At 39.5% G+C, this 21,478-nt stretch overlaps 2 protein-coding genes across 7 annotated transcripts in view; one reads left to right on the forward strand and one right to left on the reverse strand.

Moving 5' to 3' along the window:
• naa35 (N-alpha-acetyltransferase 35, NatC auxiliary subunit) overlaps positions 1-9,168 on the forward strand; it is a 10,597-nt gene extending 1,429 nt beyond the window's left edge. For 2 of the 4 annotated variants that reach the window (XM_034871107.1, XM_034871106.1), the window contains 22 exons: positions 236-364; positions 465-498; positions 653-767; positions 891-965; positions 1,253-1,420; positions 1,558-1,624; positions 1,753-1,796; positions 1,909-1,959; positions 2,855-2,938; positions 3,139-3,253; positions 3,615-3,793; positions 4,019-4,078; positions 4,179-4,285; positions 4,514-4,580; positions 4,938-5,036; positions 6,214-6,392; positions 6,682-6,818; positions 7,291-7,358; positions 7,457-7,597; positions 7,854-7,976; positions 8,199-8,279; positions 8,372-9,168. In XM_034871107.1, coding sequence (XP_034726998.1) covers positions 244-364; positions 465-498; positions 653-767; positions 891-965; positions 1,253-1,420; positions 1,558-1,624; positions 1,753-1,796; positions 1,909-1,959; positions 2,855-2,938; positions 3,139-3,253; positions 3,615-3,793; positions 4,019-4,078; positions 4,179-4,285; positions 4,514-4,580; positions 4,938-5,036; positions 6,214-6,392; positions 6,682-6,818; positions 7,291-7,358; positions 7,457-7,597; positions 7,854-7,976; positions 8,199-8,279; positions 8,372-8,431 — 2,175 coding nt within the window. In that variant the 5' untranslated portion in view covers positions 236-243 and the 3' untranslated portion in view covers positions 8,432-9,168. The remainder of the gene's footprint in view (positions 1-235; positions 365-464; positions 499-652; positions 768-890; positions 966-1,252; positions 1,421-1,557; positions 1,625-1,752; positions 1,797-1,908; positions 1,960-2,854; positions 2,939-3,138; positions 3,254-3,614; positions 3,794-4,018; positions 4,079-4,178; positions 4,286-4,513; positions 4,581-4,937; positions 5,037-6,213; positions 6,393-6,681; positions 6,819-7,290; positions 7,359-7,456; positions 7,598-7,853; positions 7,977-8,198; positions 8,280-8,371) is intronic. The other 2 variants (XM_034871108.1, XM_034871109.1) reach the window with 2 other exon arrangements.
• Positions 9,169-15,761: 6,593 nt separating this feature from the next.
• Positions 15,762-20,838, reverse strand: golm1 (golgi membrane protein 1). 3 transcript variants are annotated; one of them, XM_034871137.1, is made up of 10 exons: positions 20,614-20,838; positions 19,774-19,953; positions 19,515-19,569; positions 19,317-19,419; positions 18,962-19,085; positions 18,038-18,197; positions 17,141-17,368; positions 16,868-17,026; positions 16,538-16,636; positions 15,762-16,149 (listed from the first exon to the last, which is right to left on the reverse strand). In XM_034871137.1, exons 1-9 carry the CDS (start codon positions 20,740-20,742, stop codon positions 16,539-16,541), a joined length of 1,236 nt encoding a protein of 411 aa, XP_034727028.1. In that variant the 5' UTR covers positions 20,743-20,838; the 3' UTR covers positions 15,762-16,149; position 16,538. The 3 variants fall into 3 exon arrangements, with proteins under 3 accessions (XP_034727028.1, XP_034727029.1, XP_034727027.1); XM_034871138.1 differs by having other exon boundaries at positions 17,141-17,353; positions 18,038-18,200; XM_034871136.1 differs by having other exon boundaries at positions 18,038-18,200.
• Between the last annotated feature and the right edge of the window lie 640 nt (positions 20,839-21,478).

Genomic DNA, 21,478 nt, shown 5'->3' on the forward strand with positions numbered 1-21,478 from the left:
TACATATACATATATATATATATATATATATATATATGTGTGTGTATATGTATGTATATATACATATATATATATTATCATATCATCAGATCATTACTATTATATAATAATGATCTGTTTTGCAGTCAGACACAGCATATTTTATAATTTCCCCCTTGTTAAAAATGCTTGTAATAGCTGACATTTTTTAATATTTTATACACTTTGTCCTAGTTCTCTTTGTGTTTCTTTTTGCTAGTCACCATGGTGATGAAGTCAGCAGTTGAGGATGATGATGCTGGCTGGGGGATGGGCATTCCAGAAAAGATGAAGAACAATGCCAACTGGGTTAATATTACGCATGAATTTAAGGGCGCGTGCAAAGGTACAGGCTGTGCTGGTGATTGTGTGTGTGTGGGTTGTGTGTGTGCAGTTATGAAAGGTTCTGATGTGTTCCCCCTTTCTTGTCCTCATCCTTTATGCAGAGTTGAACCTTGGAGAGTTGCTTCATGACAAATTGTGAGTAGGACAAAATGCTTTTTGCACACTCACCCTTTAAAGAATCAGTTCGCTCACATTACAAAAAACCCTGTCAGCACACTGCTAGGTGATAAAGTCAGCCTGCTTAACCTCCCAAAAACCTGAGACACTAAAGGTTCTTCAATGGTGGCAGGTTTGGCTTGTTCGAGGCCATGTCAGCGATAGAGATGATGGATCCTAAGATGGACGCAGGAATGATTGGAAACCAGGTCAACAGGAAGGTTCTCAACTTCGAACAAGCTATCAAGGTGCAGGACCGCTGACCTCTCACTGCCGCACAATGAAAACATTTTAACGTCCACTGTATAATAAAGCACCAAGTCATTTGTATTACTCACTTTTGTTTTGTCTGTATGTATGTGTCTATCTAGGAAGGTGCCATCAAGGTGAAAGACCTCAGTCTTCCTGAACTCATCGGAATCATAGACACGTGTTTCTGCTGTTTGGTGAGTTTAACGTTCTTTTACTGTAAACGTTCAACATTGTGGGTTTTGTGTGTGAAATCAATCTGTGATTGATGTGATAGAAAACACAAAACTGTCAATATAAATAATAAGTGGCAAGCCAACTTGTAGTACAAACAAACTATTTTTTTTTTCTTCTCAACAGACAATGTAAAAAAAAAAGAAAGAAAAGCTGAATAAAAAAAGTCTTGAAGGTGTTTTGAGTCCCTGTATTTAATTTTAGATCAGCACCATTGCAGGAAACCCAGTGTTCATGTGTGTATTCCTAGATCACGTGGCTGGAGGGCCACTCCCTGGCGCAGACGGTGTTCACCTGTCTGTACGTCCACAACCCCGACCTGATTGAGGAGCCGGCCCTCAAAGCCTTTGCCCTTGGCATACTAAAGGTGTGTGACATCGCCCGAGAGAAAGTCAACAAGGCTGCTGTGTTCGAGGAGGTAAGCAGCGTGTGTGGGGCAATAAGTGCGCTATGGGATTCCTGTCAACTTGTTTTGTTTTTTTAAAGCTGAAATTGCAATTGATAACTATCATATTTATATGTGTGAATGAATGTTTTTCCTCATATGTTTTGTAGGAGGACTTCCAGGCCATGACCTATGGCTTCAAGATGGCCAATAATGTAACAGACCTGCGGGTGACAGGTACAAGTACTGTATTGTAACAGATTATTAAGTCAGCAGCTTTACATATTCTGAGGCCATTACAGATATTACTGTTGATTCAGAGAAACAAAGGTGAGGTAATCTCTCTTGTTTGTTATTCCTACCAGGTATGCTAAAAGACGTGGAGGATGAGTTACAGAGGAAAGTTAAGGTATTTGTTGTTGGTCTGTTTAGGCTACAGTCTTTGCTGTTTCACTAAAATACTGTTAATACGAATACAAAGTATTATATTTGTTATATTTGGTTCTCTCCTACTGCCTCAGAGCACGCGCAGTCGACAGGGTGAGCAGCGAGATCCCGAGGTTGAGCTGGAGGTAAGTCAGGTCATTCCTCCATGTCTGAGGAGTTTTTACTTTTTGATAAAGGCATGTTTTTACAAAAGCATTTGGACTAGAGATCTTCAACAGGGGGTCTGGGACCCCTAGGGCATCCTCGGAGTCAATGCAGGGGTGCATCCAAATATACATATATAAACCCCCACTGCTCACTGCCGTATTGGTATCGTAGTGACTGAGGTAGCCATCCACAGACACCGTTCATCCTAAAGATGGTCTTTGCTACATTTATGTTTAACATTACATGATTTATATACCGGCAATTATTAGGCTATTTGAATAGCTTAGTAGTCTATGCAAAAATAGTATGTGTAAAGGCCTCAAGCAGCCATACAAGTTATTGTAGGCCCAGTTTATTATGCAACTTCCTTTTAAACAATATGTAGTAGGGGGTCTCTGCTCCAACTCTCTTTCAGTTAAGGGGTCCTTGGCTTAAAAAAATTTGGAAGACCTCTTATTTAGACAATCTAAAAGCTACACACTAGTTGTTTCTGACTGATGTGGCTGTAGTTTCAACATAAAATACATACTGGATGACTACAAGTAGATATTCAGATTGCGTTACTGCTCTTTATCCCTCTATGCTATCTTTGTAGCCTAGTATCCCAACATTTCTGCCACAAACTAAACCTCCAACCATCCTTCTCAATCTTCTCAATTTGTTAGAAGTAGTTTTCCATCTACTAACTATCAGAGTGTGGCACTCATATGACCTTTGGACACTCTACTCTGGAATGTCCAGCTGTTAAAAAAACAAAAAGGCAGCTTTTCTTGTGCATTGTAAAGATTCAAAAACTAATTTGGAAATATGTGCATTAATAGCTGTGAATGTACGTGTGGGCCTGTTTAATGTTCTCATACTGTATTTTTTCAGCATCAGCAGTTTTTGGCACTTTTCAATAGAATCAAGTTCACACGCCTTCTACTGACAGCACTGATCACCTTTACCAAGAAAGAGGTACTGCACATACAAACACACAGTTACATAATGCATGCGTAAATGACTACCACATGGATTTTAAAATGTTCTTTCGCATACTGACCACTTAGGAGGATTGTATTAAGATGTAGTTATAGACACGTATGCACATATGTTAAATTGGTCAATTTCTTTGCTGTTTTTATTAGTTTTTTTGTTTACGGTTGTATCTTTATCAGACCAGCTCGGTGGGCGAGGCTCAAAAGCTTGTGGCTCAGGCAGCTGACCTTTTATCAGCCATTCATTCCAGTATTCAGCACGGCATCCAGTCACAGAATGATACCACTAAAGGAGGTAACACACACACACACACACACACACACACCATTACCATTCAGCCGTAAAGTTGAGCTGCAGCACACAGTTTGGCTTGGCATGAGTTTACAAAGCAACAGCTCTAAAAGACTGCACAAACACACACCACACACACGCTTAGGATTAAGTTTGGAAATGAGTCAGGGCAACCGAATGAAGGAAAATATCACAAATGCATTGTGGCTCCACAGCCATTCAGTTAATTAGTCATCATGGTCATCAACAGAAAGTTACAATACAGTGCACACAAAGTACCTCCCAAACCATGAACAGAACTCAAATAAGTGTAAATGTGACCTTTTACTGTTATTTATTTCTTTTTTCTCTGTGCATGCTGCAGACCACCCCATCATGATGGGCTTTGAGCCCCTGGTCAACCAGAGACTGCTGCCCCCGACCTTTCCTCGCTACGCCAAGATCATCAAAAGGGAGGACATGGTGGCCTACTTTAGCAAACTTATAGAACGCATCAAAACCGTCTGTGACGTGATCAACACTACCAACCTGCATGGCATACTGGTAAACACTATTCAGGATTTTACTTTACATTCGAAATCAGTAACCCTAATACGCAGCTTTTTAACTTTTCTGTGTTTGTTGGGATGCGTGGCTCAAAATAAATGTTTCTTAAATGGGTTTTTTAAGGGGTCATCACCCCATACAAACACATGCTTTCTAGGACATTGTAAACAATAAAGGCAAATGAATTCAAAGAATAATAATTGGCTTTTTTTTTTTCCTCAGGACTTCTTCTGTGAGTTCAGTGAGCAGTCTCCCTGTGTGCTCTCCAGATCTCTACTTCAGGTGGGTTAACCATTTTGATTCTGTCACCGCTTTTTTTGTCACAGATGTCTTTTTAAAGCCCAGTGTATGACAACCAAAGGTATTATTTTCTTAAATGCAGACAACGTTCCTGATAGATAATAAGAAAGTGTTTGGGACACACCTGATGCAGGACATGATTAAAGATGCTCTGAGATACTTTGTTAGCCCACCTGTCCTCTCCTACAAGTAAGTCTGGCACTGTTAAAGTATCAAACCCTTATCATGTGAATCATTTATTCTTCTAAGTCATTTATTTAAATGGTTAATTTGGAAATTTGCTTTGTGTGTGTGAGCATAATAGACAAACTCACTTGAGTAAGCTTATTTTGTGTTTGTGTGTTTGTGTCTCTCTCTCTCTCTCTCTCTCTCTCTCTCTCTCTCTCTCTCTCTCTCTCTCTCTCTCTCTCTCTCCAGGTGTTGTCTGTTCAACAACCACCAGGCCAAGGATTACATTGACTCCTTTGTTACACACTGCTCCAGGGTATGTTGTCTTTACTGTTCAAAGTTATTGTCTCCTGCAATGCAAGTCGCTTATAATTATTATGGCGAATAATTACTATGGGGAAGTTACAATTAGTGAACTTTATTGGCTGCTTTCACTTAAGCATACGTTTGTTTTGGTAGTTGAATTTAAATTGAGATGTTTAGGAAGAGGGATATAAAAATGCTGCCTCATAAAAGAGTGACAACAAAGGCTATTATCTGCTATTCTAGGATTGTTTGGTATTTTGGAAGTTGGGTGCACCACTGATGTATGGGCCATCTATCATTAGCCCTGGGCAGGTGGTGAACCTGTATAGTGATTTGTTTGCTTGAGTCTTGTAAATGTTCCCTGCAGCCGTTCTGCAGCCTGATCCAGATCCACGGACACAACCGAGCTCGACAGAGAGACAAGCTGGGTCACATTCTGGAAGAGTTCGCCACACTGCAGGACGAGGTGAAGCATCAGTTTTCTTCGTAGTGTTCCTCTTGTTTTTTTTAACAATATTTAGACACACTGTTTTTTCGTTTTGCACTGCACAGATTATGCAGAGACACTTCACCTACTCTGAGGTCTAGAGCCCAACCGATATATCAGCAGGCCAATATTATCGGCCGATATTAGGCATTTTCCAAACTATCGGTATCGGCATTTATAATGGCCGATAAATGATTATTTAAAAAATAAATTAAAACTGACGAAACATCCTTCAACCATGTTAGGAGTCTTGCGTTGCATAGTTTGTCCACCAGAGGGCGCTCTACCATGTCCCTGTTGGCAACACTTGTGTTCGACCCTTTAAGTTTCATATCTTAAGTTTTGTATTTTTATACATTTTATTTATCAAATCTTTAATTTATCTTGATGTTCTTCTGTTCTGTTGTGACAATAAAACAAACAAGTTTATTTTTAAACTGCCTCATCATATTAGTTTAGTAAAGACTGACAAATAACTACAAATAAAAATCAGTTTGTTTTGTTATGCGTTTCTGGATTAATTTTTTTTTTTTTTTGATACAGTATATATTGATGTTGGGTTCAAGCCCTCGAGTAAAAATAACCACGGACACATACTTGCTTTTTCTTTGCAAAGGGGAATGAATACTAAAAAAACAATCAGCAGTCTTCCAAAGCATTTATCCCCTGCTCTGCTGTTTTATTGAGTGGGTGTCAACAGAAAGTTGATTTATATAAATGGGTGTAGTATATAGTTGTTTATGTGGGTTAGTATATCATATTCTTTGCTTTACAATTGGTTGAGCTGTAGCTGGGTGTATTAGGCAAGTTTAGGGGTTAACATAGTTCACTAAAGTTGAATAAAGAAACAATTTGCTCCTTTCACACAGTCACAGCTGCAAGTTTATCTTATCGTACTCTGCTGGCTCGACACTCCTGTGTCTAGCTTTCCTCGTCTCAAAGCTTTTCTTCATTTCTCAAGGTTTCAAACATTCACATGATAAATATCACACAATATAATTTGTTCGGTTCCCACAATCGGCCAATATATTGGATTTTTAAATCACCAAATATTTGTGTCAGACATTTGACAATCTGTATCGTCGGGCTCTCTGAGGTCAGTTGTGATTTCATCATTTATGAACCCACTACTAAATTGTTCTGTTGTGCTCTGCAGGCAGAGAAGGTGGATGCAGCCCTGCACAGCTTGCTGATGAAACTCGAGCCTCAGCGACAGCATCTAGCCTGTCTCGGCACCTGGATCCTCTACCATAACCTGAGGATCATGATCCAGTACTTGCTGAGTGGTTTTGAACTGGAGCTGTACAGCATGCATGAGTACTACTACATCTACTGGTGAGTGCACACACACATTATTTATTTTTCAACTTTTTTATATTTTTGCAAACAGAATTGAGCCAGTACCGCAGCAATGTCTAGATACGTCAATAGAAAATATACATTGGAGAAAGGAAAGTGAAATTGCATATAATACATCCATGTAACACAAAGCTATACAGAGATACAAAAAACAACAAAACAGGACACACGTGTTGTTTGTTGCTTGCTCTAAATCTCTCTAGAACATGTATAGGTACACTTTTAACTATCCATGAATGACTATGTGTTTGTTTTTTGACCGTAGGTACCTGTCTGAGTTCCTTTACGCATGGCTGATGTCCACTCTGAGCAGAGCCGACTCCTCTCAGATGGCAGAGGAGCGGATCATGGAGGAGCAGGTGAAGGGACGCAGCAGCAAAAAGACCAAGAAGAAGAAAAAAGGTACGCTCTATGAGGGCTGGGCGAAGAGGAGAAAATCAAATACCACAATATTCTTAACCAAAAATCTTGATGTCGATATAGCGACAATATTGAATGGTTGACGATCGGTGCTTTCACAAAATGTTATTTACACAATGAGATTTTTGATAAATATTCTCCAGAAATGATGTAATGAATTAGTGGGTAAATAATAGAACAGCTAGAACAGTCTGGTAAGTTCAGAAAATGACATCACTTTTTTGTAATGCAGCTTTTAAAACCAGGTAAAGACAACACTTGCCATGTTACAAAATTTAAGATGATATCTAGTTCCATATTTCAATATCGATATAATATCGATATATTGCCCAGCCCTACGCTCTATTGTAGCTTCTATGGCTCAGGTGGATTCTCAGGTGGAGAGTAGGACCACACCATACTCTTGTGATCTTCCTGTCCGGGCTTGTCCTAATAATGACATAATCTTTGTCAGTTCGCCCTCTCACCAAGGAGATCACCATGAGCCAAGCATACCAGAACATGTGTGCTGGCATGTACAAGGTAGGACACCAGTACCAGTCCCACTTCCACTTCTGTCCCCTCTTCTCTCCTGTTTGACACACATTGCAGTATCATCCATTCCCTGTCTCTCTCCTCAGACTATGGTAGCTTTGGATATGGACGGGAAGGTGCGTAAGCCTCAGTTTGAGTTGGACAGCGAGCAGGTTCGCTACGAGCATCGCTTTGCCCCCTTCAACAGCGTGGTCACCCCCCCGCCTGTGCACTATATCCAGTTCAAGGTACTGTTGGTGTGGATGTAATTCATCCGGCAGGGTGTCCCCATTTTCTGTCCCGCCCATTTTCTGTCCTTTTAATCTAAAATTTTCTTCGGGATGAATAAAGTATCTATCTATCTATCTTTTGTAATCCACCCCCCCCTTCTTCATCATTTTCTCATTAGCTTTATTTTTTGAATGGTTTCCCTTTTTGCCTTTTGTCATTCATGCACTCCAACTTTCCTGCTCTCTCTGACGTTGCCCTTCTTGCCCTCTCCAGGAGATGTCTGATCTGAAGAAGTACAATCCTCCGCCAGGCTCAGCCGACCTCTACATGGCTGCCAGCAAACACTTCCAGCAAGCCAAGCTCATCCTAGAAAACGTGCCCAGCCCAGACCCTGAGGTGAGGAAATGCAACAAGCACAAATTGAATTATCAGAATTAATTCTTGAAAATGTATGACAGCATTTAAATCATGTAGTCATTCAAAAGCATAGCAGCCTCAGCTTTACGCTTTCACAATATTTTTTCTGCTGTTTTTTGCTCTAAACTAAATTAAATGGTTAGTTTGGACTAAATTTCACCTTTTCTCAACTATCATTAACCCGTTAATGATTGGTGACAGGTGAACCGTATACTAAAGGTGGCCAAGCCCAACATTGTAGTTATGAAGCTGCTGGCTGGAGGGCACAAGAAGGAGACCAAGGTAACACAACATGCATCGTGTTTATCTTGATGTTGGTTAATGTGCTATATTGTGAAAACGTAAGTAGCAAAATGTCTTTTTTGCAACTCTAGGCGCTCCCAGAATTCGACTTCTCAGCTCACAAGTACTTTCCTGTGGTCAAGATTATCTGAGTCTGCTCCGATTATGAGTGTCATCATGAAGACCATCATATGCGAAGACCGGACCCTCACCTGAACAAGTGTGCAATGGCCCTGATCCAGTCCATGTCTGAGCAATGTGTGTGTGATACACCTAACTGCAAAGGAGTGTTTGATACAGCCATTTTTTTTCCTTCACCTGAATAAGATGACACCAGCACAGAGAACTCACAACTGGACCTAAATGACCGACAGTATCCACATCTGTAAAGCCTGTTTTTGTGTGTGTGTGTGTGTGTGTGTGTGTGTGTGTGTGTGTGTGTGTGTGTGTAGGAGTCAGACACAAGTCGAGGGGCTTTTGCGCAAGAAACTGGCAAATGAAAAATTTCTAAGCTGCCTCCAGAACGGTTTTGTGAAAGCTTTAAAGAAGAGCTGTCATGATAATACATATCATTCAATCATATTAAACCTTTCTATGTATATATGTCTTTATTTGAATAAAAATGTTGAGTCTAAAAGGAATACATTATCTTTTTTTACCTCGTACAGCACCAGTTTAGTTGAGTAAAGTTGCAACACGTGCAAGAGATCCAAAATTCCCATTTAACAGCAGTGGTACCGAATACGTTCAGGCCAGGGAACCATCTTCACTGCTTCCTCAAACTAATACCAGCTACTTTCCCACATATCAAAAACATAATACATGTTTTTACTTCTTCTGTGGTTTAATTACATGTTGGAACAGAATGTCACATTTTCAGTGTTTTGACCAAATCCAAAGTACAAAACATATATGTACAGTATATACACACACACACACACACACACACACACACACACACACACACACACACACACACACACACACACACACACACACACACACACACGTAGATTTTTCCACAGAAATTGGGAAAAATAAAGTATGAGTTACCAATTGTAATATATATGGGTTAATATGTTTAAAAAAATGTCTAATAAAGTGTTCGTATGTGGCATGCTGAAAATCGGTCATGTTTTGTAAATAAATTATGTACAAATATACATGAATAAAAAACAAATTAATAGATAAATTAGGTTGATTAGGCCTTTAAGTGAAAAAACTGAGACAGGATGGATAAGTTTACCATAGGTAAGGTAGCCCCTATGGTAGCCATTCAGATAAGTTTAGGGATTAACTGTGTGTGTAATGTATTCCATTACATGTCATTTAGTGGACACCTTCATCCAAAGCCACTTCCATTAAGTGCATTCAGCCATCAAGCTACATGTAAGGTATGTTTACCATGATGTATAAATAACCAGTTATTTTCATTTATTCGGCCCAGTTTAATATAGAACTCAATTGTATACAATATAGGAATGCAGTAAGGGGTCCCTAAGTGGTCACTGGCCTAAACAACATTGAAGACCCCTGGTCTTTAATATTTATTATACACGTCTAGATAAAATATTTCTCTCAATTTCCCAAATTACCCCCAAAAAACAGGCTGTTTTAAGTTCTCGTTATGCATTATACGTGTGATTCACACAGACAATTAACTTTAATTGTGTACGCTACCACGTTATTTAATCCATCAAGAATGTTGTAGTTCTTTTAGGATTTGGGGGAACTATAACAAAATAATGGGTACCCTAAAGTAGTATATTGCAGTGGAATAGTCAAACTCCCACAAATCAGATATTTGACAATCTATAAATATACTTTAAAGAGATACCAGATAACACATCAACCTGCAGTTACACAGTGGCACATGGAGGCACTTAGATATCTTCTGTTTGCCTCAGTAAAGATACATTTTTTCTATCTACTCAAAGTAAACTACAATACTTTTGTTTTAGTTTAATTCCAAGTAAACAACTTTAGCCTGAATACAAGTCAGAGTAGGTGAAAATGAATACTGATAAAAAGATAGGAGATATTTAAAGTACATGGACCTTGGATGGTTCATCATGGTTTCATCAATCCACTCCCTGCAGTGACAGATAGCAAGCATCAGGGTTGCACACTTATCAGCAGAGTTGCTGATAATATTGGCATGTAAGAGATTGTTACAGCATATCACAGCTGAACCTGCATCACAATGGCTAGCCCGATTCAGAATCTGAACCCAACCCCAACCTGCCGACTTTCCTCTGGTTTGTTACACCCAACAGCAGGATGCTTGATGGTGGGAACTTCCACAGACAATATTCAGTTTTACAAGCATTATGTCATGGGAATGGCCATCCTCATATTTAAAAACATATATTGTTGGTCATTTTAATGTCTTAAAAGTTATTTTTTTAAATATTGAAACAAAATCATTTAACCTTTGTGTTGTCTTCCCGTCAAAATTGAAAATCAACACTTTGTTTAAAGTACATGTTTTAAACTTTTACGTTTTTGTTCCTTTTTTCCAACACTTTTAACACTACATAATACTTCGTTATTTTTGGAATTTATGGTCAAAGAACCTCAGGAAATTATAGATAATGTTTGAGTGAGAAAAGCAGAAATTAGGAATTATTTAGACTAAAATTAAAGGAACTGATGTTTAAGGGTAATCACAGACTGGAATATGTCAACATTTACTCAATACTATTTCCAAACCACTGCAATTTGTTTTCCAAATGCTATAAAATTGAATAAGACACCCCAAAATGAATGAAAATCCAGATTTGTATTTGCCAAAGAGTGTTCTGTGGAATCAATAATGTTACTTTGAGTAATTACAATTGGGTAGTGAAAAAGAACATTGATAGAAGAAAATGGGTTAATTTGACCTGAGGATAACATGAGGGTTAAAAGTCCAGTCAGTCAGTCTGTTCCATTTTTCCATCATTATTTTAATACTAACTGCAATGGTACAATGGGCAGTTGTCAATTCACTTTTACGTGTAAAACACTGTCTTAAACTAACTAGAACTATAAAAGTACAAAATATTTTGATACGATTTATTAACTTTTGTGCTCACAAATGCTTAGAACCCAAAAAAAAACGTGTTATTATTTGCCTCTGTTTAGATTGATCTTCTGGGTAATCAAGGTAACTAGGTGAAACATGTTCTCTTAAAGGCTTGTGAACACTTGTGGATAGTTGTTTTATTTTACCATTACTCTAATTACATACAGTCATCGTATTCAGTGTGTATTGGGAAGGGTTATACCATTGGTCACTCTAAATAATAAATGCCACATGAAACCATGTCTTGATAGTGGTAATAAAAACAATTTTATTCTCTATCATAAATAAAGCCTATAATCATTCAAGCCTTTCACGATTCACATTCCAACATGAAAACAACAACAAAAATGTAAATCCGACTTATAACAATTCTAAACCATTTTCTCTCAAGATACACAGACTTTTTACACAATTTACAGAAATGAGCAGACAAAGCTTTCTGACAAAATAAAGCAGTAGTTTTTTGCAGTGTCAGACAACAAAATCAACGACGACTAACAGCAACATTGAAAATAAAATGACATAACGATCTGGAACCCCATTTCCCCTTCGAGATGGACGAGAGGGGAGACAAAAGACACCTCACGTCTGGTCATCTGTTTAAACAGGAGGGCTGGTGTGCGACGGGTGTCAAAGGCTTCCCATGAATCTATTTTAGATATATTAATCTGTCTTCAGCACTGGGAAACATCAGCCCTCACGGCCCAGTTTTAACGAGATTAAAATATAAATAAAAAAATAAAGTTGATACTACTTAATGTGAAATTTGAGACAATAATATGACCTCACTGGAAAAAGTTTGTATCATAAAACACTAGTTTTTAAATAAGTGTTCCTAAAAGGAAAAGTTACCTGACAACCTGACTTAGCACTGAAATGCTGATCCCAGTATTTTAGTCTTTATCGTGTCCGATATAACAAACATGTGTTTTGAATCCCTGTCCAGTTCTTAAAGTTTCCAAGACATCAAATAACACACTTATTTTACAAGGAAACACAAATAAAAGACTGTACTATACTATCTTTTTTTACCTTTTGGTGGGATGCTAATGTTAAAAATGTGATAATAGTAACAGTCTACTACAAATAAGCACGATGAAGTTTTGATAAGAGTTTTTGTTCATAGGGTTCCAGCAGTCAATGTTTCACACATAAAAACATTTTTTATGGCTGCTGTAAACTATAAACTATAAGCCTTGTGCATTTTATCATTGTAGAGACATTTTGCTCAAATTCAGCAGGTTGGTCAGGACCTTGACTCGGGGTTGACAAATTGAAAATACATGATTCAGGAATGGACAGTTGATAAGTCAAAGCATTATGGAAATGATGGCAATAAAACTGCAACATATTGAGTAACTGTGGGTATTTTGCCAAAATTATTACTTATAAATAAAGTAAGTTCAAAAAAAGATCCAGCCACAAAATTTGACTAACATTTTGTTATTTCTGTATGTAATATTAGTTTGTGTTTGCACTCACCCAAACAATTTCCAGTCTATTGCAGCTTTGTGTTGAATGGACTAATTCCTTTTAGCACAAATACTGAGTAGTTCACATCTGCTAGATTGCGAGAGCTCAGCACAACGCAGGGTTCCTGTTTCAAGTCAATGTCTTCTCCACAAATTATATAATCCATCAATTCAGCAGACCAGAGGCAGTATCCACTAAGTAAAGGTCCAGAATCAGAACAAATGTACCCGGCGCTACATCCAACCTCCACAGTGTCAGACACAACTGAGCAGAGGGGAAAACTGGTGCACACAGAATCGATAAGGCAAATAAAGTAAGATGGTTGATCTACTATTACCACTTCTAATGTTCCTGGTGTTTTAAAATATTTTCTGTCTGACTGATCCTGAAAGTTGAGCACAGGACAGTTTCAACCTTGTGACACAAATGAATGAAAGCCCTGGTGTCACTAAAATGCAAAGGCAATTCAACAAAGTGACGCAGGAACGCTCATTGATGAAAAATATCGAGTTACAGCAATTATAATCTACGTTTAACACATGACAAAGTTACATCAGTAAATAATTTAGAAGGTGAATATGCCCCTTGGTTTTGTAGCATGTCACTATGTCAACCTTACTTTTTACAGCATTTTTGGCTACATGGGAATCAAAAGAAGCCGTTTGTGAAGTTTTCATGTTCCTGTTTGACTAGGTACAGCATCAAAATGACAAACGGATTTAGCAGTAGAACAAGAATCACATTTGTTTAAATTGCTCCAATCATGAAAAGCCTTTTGCATTCACTGGCAGACATTTTGTAGAGAAAATGTAAAAGTGAAATGTCCTGACCATCGGCTCAAAGTCAGCCTCCATTCTATAGCGGCTGTGTACGGGAGGAGCTTAAGGCATTGTTGAAGATCTTGTTGAACCTGTGCTGCAGAGTTCTGTCGTCGGGATCACTTGGATCATTTACACTTACTACAGCAACCCTATAAGGGTCTACACATTCTCATCCCTTCTGTTTTATCATTTAGGTTACAGACATTATGGAGTGAACATAAACAACAATCTAATCACGTCGTCAAAACCCACTGATTTCCAGGGCTGTAGACACGTTAAAATGTTTAAGCTGGTGGCAAGTTTTAAGACTAAATATACATAAATGAATGTAAGCACAGTCACCACAATAAAAACCTTCTCGGGTGTTAAAGACCCCTGACACACCAACCAGACGGCCCACCCTCGGCAGAAAAGGCAGTTGGATTGATCGGTCTCCAAGAGTTGGTAAAAAAAATAAAGAAAATAAAAGTGCCTCGGCCTGTATTGTCGCCCAAAAATGAAAACCAGCAGCTGATTGGACGAACGCGTCACGTGGGTCTGGCTTCTCCAGAAATTCAAAGCCAGACTGTCATGGCGGCTTGTTCACAATATGATCACATATTTTACTGAAATGGTTGTAAGCATTTTAAGCAAGAAATAGGCCTTGCAGTTGCTTAATCTGTCTTTATTTCAGATCAACAAAGATCAGTTTAAAAGATTTTTGGCAGATTTTGAGAGACTCTAGTCGCGCTCATCGCGCTCCTCGTTTCCGGGCTAGCACTCTACCCATCAGATTGTTCGTTTGAGTTTGACTGCCGGCAGCGCCCGCCTTCCGCCTGAACATGTCTGGTCGGCCAAAATGAAGGACGGCCCCACCAATGGATGACAGCATGGAACACACTGAACAGACTCAGGTCACTAACCTCGCCAGTCTGTCCGATTATCACTTTAGTGTGTCACGGCTTTTATGTGTACAGTTAACTGCATGTGTTCAGAAACCATGTTGGGCTGACTTTTGCATATTTCAGTGGCTCTTTCAGAATATTATAAGTTGAACATGAAAATGTAATATTTTTACTCTAATACAGAACACGTAAAAAGTATTTCTAAAGGTGTGGACACACCAAGCAGATGGGAAAGAACTAGTGGCGACGAAGACCTACTCTGGTTTTGTGTCTTGGCCAAAAAGTTACACATGAACACACCGCAAAGACTACAGTCAAAGGCCAACTAGAAGGTATGTTCTGCACCTGCGTGAGAGGATAGAACTCTCCAGCAGCGCCAGCAAGCGCTGGAAATCTATTCGTCATTCAAAAAGGGGAACCGGATATACAAACCCTTGCTATGATACATACGGCAAAACAGCGATTGATAAAATCAGCCGGCAGCAGCACAGAGCCTACAGTCCCTCTGCTTTACTCACCGCTGGGGGAGTAAGCAGGGAGATGGTTAACTAACTTGTCCATCTCCCGGGCTTTCTTCCATTCTCTCTGCAACAAAGTCCGCCTGCAGTGGGAAAGTGGAGGGACTGAGCAGCCTGCTTGCTAATTCCACCCAACATGCATTCATGCACTGGTTACTGAAAATGAGCCAAACAAAGTTGTCACTCCTCTGACGATAGCAATGTAATTTTCTACGCTGTGACAAGAGTGTGTGAATGAAAAATTAAAAGGCATACTATGCAGTTTCCGTTTTTTACCAAACAGTGACCCCTAGAGTCGCTGTGGAATATTTGTATTTATGTTGTATGCAGAGCCGTCTCCCCCGCTCGCAAGATGTGGCGGGCGCCACCTACCAAATTTGCATTGCTGGATTTGCCAGTGGCGTTTCCTATCAGGATGCCCTAGTACGAGTTTGTTTACCATCAAAATGACTAGAAAGCTGTTATATTAAGGTGCAAATCTTGCATAGTGTGCTTTTAAGATGTTACATTTTTCAAACTTTGTGGTCAGTTGGGTAGGGAACTCTGTTCTCAGTCTAGCACCACGGCACAGAAGGAGAGAGAGGTCTACAGCCTATGTTTTACGGTATAGGACATTATTATTATTATTATGGACAATGTGCCAAAAATAGATATTACAGTAGTTCAAACCGTGTTTTTTTCTATAAGGAACATTTGAACATAATTTTTGCCCAGTTTTGAAAGCCCCAACATGTGTTGGATTGCCCAGATGAGATAAAGACCTTCTGTGCGTGCCATCTCGACAATCATTTGCTTGCTATCCTCACTACCGTTTTCCTTCTCATGCAATAATTTGCTTAAGCTGAATAGCCAATCAGGTAAGATTCCAACCTTCGTCTGAAAAAAAGCAGACAAGTGTCGCAGAGTAGCAAGTAGGTGTGTGGCATACCGCTAAAACTAGGGTGACAGACGATGTCCGTGGTTTGTTAGCACCTTTATTGAGATTTCCACCTGGGTTTGTTTTCACTGTTAGGAGGGCTTCATTAACCTTTATAGCGCTGTTGTGCAGGTGTATGAGGGGTGCTGCTTCCTTATGTCGTGTGCAGGAGTCCTTCTCCGACTCCAGCCCTGCAAGAAAAATGTAAAATAATAATAAATGAAATATTAATAACACAAGCAAACCCGGGTTTATATTTTCTATTAATATTAGCTACACAGTGCCTATAGCAGGATCTAAAAAGCTGCATAACCTTTCATGCAGAAAATATAAGTGAAATTAAAACAATGTGTTCCAAGTAAAAAGGTGTTGTCTATCTGCTCCCAATAAATAAACAATGACCAATCTCGGAGATCGGCTTGATACTTCACTGAACAAATGTCTGAGCTAAAAACTTCAAGTGATTTTTTGTAATTACAATGTGCGACATGTTGAGGTGATGTTATTATTCTATGAAATAAAGAACAAGAAAATGAGGCTGTCAGTGGGGAAAACATTGGTGTGTGTTTCAGTGTATACCTCAGATTTGAGCAAGCTCAGCTTGTTTGTCTGCTTCGAACTCGCCTTCGTTCTCATCGTCTCCATTATAGTCAGCCAGCTCCTCCTCCATGTCCTTGTCTATCAGAAGGTACAATGTTGTTTTTACCACAAAGCAAACACAATTCCCCTTTTAAGCACAGTGCATTTATTTCTTAATCTGTATCAGTACATAACTATCCCTCACCTCAAACTTAAGCTCTGGCCTTCAAATGGCCAACTGCACTGAGATAACCCCAGAAGTGGAGACTGATGATGTACTTATTCTCTCATGACGCGCGCACACACACACACACACACACACACACACACCTATATTTTCAGCCAGTTTACTCTGTTGCGGTTTCTCCAAATCGAATCCACCCACGACATGCTCGTCATATTCTTCCGGCTCATCAGGTTTCTGACCATTTGGAGTCTCATCTGCAGCCTCTTGGCCAAGCAGCATGCCTTCCATCCCAGGGTCAGCCCCTGGAGACATGACCAAATTGTTGTTCATTTTATTAAAATGTCACCTCTTCACTGAGAATGCCTGGACAAGAATAACAAACTAGCTCACTGCTTTCAGTGAACCATGCCTTCTACCTTCTGTCTGAGTTCCCTCTTCATTAGCATCCATCACCTCCACATCTTTATCCTCCGTCAGGTTATTCTTCAAAGGTTCAGTGGTCTCTGCCTCACCATCCTGTGTTTTGACAGCTCCTTCTGGTGGTTGCAAAATGTGCTGCTTAACTGCAGCAGCTGAGGGAACAGACTGGGACTCTACTTTGGAGAGATCGTTCTCTAGAGGCAGGTCCACTGGGGCATCAAGACCTGTTAAACAACAAGGCAGGAAGCAAGTACAATGTGAAGGTGTACATTTATTATTAGGGCCTGAGCATTGACCTTGAAATGCAATGGCGCCAACAATGTCCTAGCAGAAAATGCAAGGAACCTATTGTGTGATTGGTCTTGGGCGTTGAACTCTATCAAGCTATTTTTATTTTTTTAAATTACAAGATTTTAAGGTTTACGTTATAATTTGCGCAAAGCTTATCATTTTACAAAGATTTGTTTGAGGACTTTAAGATCCACGAAAACTCTCTAAATCTTGCAGCCATGTACAGAATATTAAACTCTTTCATCTGAATTCAAATGTAGGTTTGGAGTGGTATGTTTGCTCTATAGCACCCCCTTATTGGTTTTAGCACTTGGTCCCAATTTTGACGTGCTCAATATATACGAAAAACTCAAAAAAATTGGCCACATTGTAATATGTAGTACCCCACAACCTGCAATGAGGCAAGTGCCCGTCCATTGCTGCTTGCAGCTTTAATTACACTTTACTGCAAATCTACATAAGTCTACATGAAGACATGCAGAGATACACAACATGCATATGATGTACAGTATGAACATACACACAGTACATATACATACATATTGTCATTGCATGCTTTTCAGTTAAGTAGATTGAGCCACTAGGAAATCTATGTTTGTTACCTTTGTCCATGATGATCTCCTTGGTCAGTAGTTCAGGTGGATCATTTCCTTTGGGCTGAGAGATGCTTGTTGTGTTGCTTGCAACAGTTGCTGTTTTAACTGCATCAACCCCAGTCATGACTGGTTTGTCCTCTTTAACTGCTCCATCCACTGCATTTTCCTGCTGAGGAGTAAACATCATCATATACTGCATTTCTTTACGTCATCAATGGGACAACAATGATGGCGAAAGTAAGAAACGTATAAAACCAGTCAATAGCATTTTACTACGTACACTTGGGGACCAGAAAATCTGAAACGCCGGCCTACTGTAAGTAGGCCAGTCCTTTCCTTGACAGTATACTACATAAATAGGTACAACATAAGCTCCATTTCCACACTTGTAAATGTCATGTAAACAGGCTACAGAGAATGACTTTGAACAGACCCAAAGCAATTTGTGGAGGGGGGGGGTGGGTCGCTAAATCAAACGACAGAGTCACTAAATTGGCAACACTGTTTTCATGGAAACAGACGCTGTGTGCACAGAGGGGTGTGTGTGTGTGTGTGTGTATGTGTGTGTAGAGTGACAGAGACGGAGGAGAGCACGGAAAAGGAAATGCAGCTGAACGAATGCATTGATTGTTTGGCGCACCGCCACAAATTAGTCTATGTATGGGAAATACTGGTTTGGGTTTAAATCATAGAAATAAAAGTCTTACATCTATGGCTTCAACAGAGCACAATGAAGCGTTTATGGCCACTGCAGAAGTGGATCAGGGTTCATGTGTCCAATATTTATCAATTTACAAAATGGCTTAATTGGCCCTGACCTTCGGCTCTTATCCCGATTCTGGATCTGGGGATAGACTCTAGATGCCACCAGATTAAACATGGTTTACACCCTTTCATATGGTTAATTGTCCAATAGAAAAGCCAACTTACCTGTGAGTAGACACTTGAAGGAGAGATGAGCTTCTCCATTTTCTTCTGAACTTCCAGTTTAGCAGCAGCCACTCTCTCATCACACAACTCCTTCTGGGACAGGACCTGGGAGTGACAATGGGTCCTACAAATGTACACACATACATACACACAGACGGAATTAATGAGAGAAATATTAATAAAGCTGATGAGTTGTGGTTATTGTCATTTATTCATATTAAGAGGGCTACAATTAACATGAATAAAGACGCATCTTGATCTACTTTTAAACGTTTTAAAATGTGTGTACGCAGAGTGTAAATTGGAATTTCCCCATAGCGGACTAATAATAATTTAAAAAAAATCTTTGTCTTACATGTCATAAGTGAGTTTGTTGTTGAGGGTTTTGATGTTGCCTTGGCAACTCTGCAGCTCTTTCTGAAGCTTCCCCAGGTCATCATTTAGCTGATTTAAATGACCTAGAGTACAGAAACACACAAGACATTAAAAGACACATAAGAACTACAGAGCTCTGTTAGCTATTAACGCAATGGAAATAGAGGTTAACAGTTACCTTTGAGTTCCTGTACGGTTTTGGTACTGGAGGAAATGTTTTGCTGCAGTGTCCCCTAGAAGCAGAAAAACTGAAAGTATTAATATTGACAGCAGCTTTACAGTTTGTGTTTTTCCTTTGATACTGTGTGTTTAGTGTGAACCACAACAGTGAGTGAATCAAGGCCCCCAAATTCCTTTGTGGCAATAGTTTTATAAACTAATGTTGATTTATCCAGTTCATTCTGACATCATTAGCTCCCCAGGGAGTATGTGCGCACCTTCTCTTGGCTGCAGGTGTTCTGAGATCCTTCGAGCTGCCTCTTGTAAAGGCTTTCTATGTGGCTTATCTGCTCCTTCTGTCTTAGGATCTCCTCCTGGAACTCATTCTTCTTTAGCTCCACTACTCCTCGCTCTGCTGCTCCACGTCGCACCTGGCCCTCCAACTCATACATTTTAGTCTGTATCACACACACATAAATACAAAGGATATTGACACGGGTAATGATAGCAACAACCTGATGCCCTAATGCAGTGAGCATTGAAACAAAAAACACTGGTTAAAATAAACACACTGGCTGTGTTTTGGGAGTTTCTTCTTTTTTAAATCAGCAACAATGGTGCAAAGCCTTTTACAAAACAGCAGAAATGTCTGGGCCGTTAAGTATATCCCTGTTTCACAATACAAATAAGCAAGGACATTGGCTAATAGTTCCTCATAGTTACTTGCTTTAAAGGATGTGTTCTGAAAGTTGTAATGGGAAATAACAAAACCTACAAAAAAGAGCTGGCCATAACCAAAACTCTGAAACACCAGAATAAAAAAGGAACTGATGAGGCCAATCTAACTTCTGCAGAAGGAAGGGCATGGTTATTGCTTATCTGCACCAAAAACTCAGTTAATAATCACTTGTTGTATCATTAGGCAGCATGTGAACTTTAATCAAGTACAGTTTAGGAAAATGCTAGAAGTTGGCATTGCAAGATCTATTCTGGGAGAAAATATGAATCAATTGGTAATGATTTCAAACAGAAGACACTTTAAGCCGTGTGTGTGTGTGTGTGTGTGTGTGTGTGTGTGTGTGTGTGTGGGTGGGTGAAGTCTACTTAGATCAACCTACCTGGAGCTCCAGGTTGCGGGAGCTCGACACCCAGTAGTTGAAGCCCAAAACCAGGATACAGGCAATTAGAGCGCCAATCATTAGAGGAGGAGATCTTCCTCCACGACGCCCATTTCCCAGCCCACCCATAGCTGTCTACAAACTACAAACACACAAACCACAGCCAGGGTCAGACTCAGCACACTCTTTTCTGTCTTTAAGCGCTGAATTACATCTACTATTTGAAATTTGTCAGTTGACACAAGGTTGGTTGTTGATGATAAATAAGGACATTTAAGGAGTCTACGCAGGTGTTTTCTTTGCATGTTGCTTATAGACATGTAAAAAGCTTGTTGTCTGGCCTGCAAGTACGACGGAGCTACTTCAGCTTCAGCTAATGTCACACCAAAGTCATGCCCATAGTGTAAGCAACTTTGTTGTTATGTACACACATATCAAGACAACACTTTAAAAGACATTCATGACAGACGTGTACACTGCATTGTAAACACGCAACACTATGGAGTAGCAAGAAGACCTCAGTTTGTTTCTAACAATGCTGACTCAGTTAAAATGTCTGCAAGATCCTGAGGACATGCCAAAGACCACATCCGTTTTTTTTGGGCTTATGTGCTGAAACACAAAAGGTACTCATCCGTACCAAGGTCCAACGTTTGACATACTTACGTTTAATATTGCCTGGTGGTGGCAGTGCACAATGCAAACTAATACGCCCAACCCTGAATATCCGTGCTTGGTTCTTCCCATCATGCAAATACAGTCAAGAACCAGGTGCAAATAATTACTTTGAATAGTAAAATTGAATAGACTTCTTAATTTACCTCATGCAACTTTGACTTACATACAAAAATATGCCAAAGTAAAA

The sequence above is a fragment of the Etheostoma cragini genome, chromosome 5, assembly GCF_013103735.1.
Source record: "Etheostoma cragini isolate CJK2018 chromosome 5, CSU_Ecrag_1.0, whole genome shotgun sequence".
Lineage (NCBI taxonomy): Eukaryota > Metazoa > Chordata > Actinopteri > Perciformes > Percidae > Etheostoma > Etheostoma cragini.

What these genes read in the sequence shown, in the direction of transcription:
- golm1 (XM_034871136.1), bottom strand. Translation starts at nt 20,742, where the DNA reads ATGGGTGGGCTGGGAAATGGGCGTCGTGGAGGAAGATCTCCTCCTCTA. An exon ending in ACACCTGCAGCCAAGAGAAG is followed by an intron (nt 19,570 to 19,773) that starts GTGCGCACATAC and finishes TTCTGCTTCTAG; the next exon opens with GGGACACTGCAGCAAAACAT. An exon ending in AACAAACTCACTTATGACAT is followed by an intron (nt 19,086 to 19,316) that starts GTAAGACAAAGA and finishes GTACATTTGTAG; the next exon opens with GACCCATTGTCACTCCCAGG.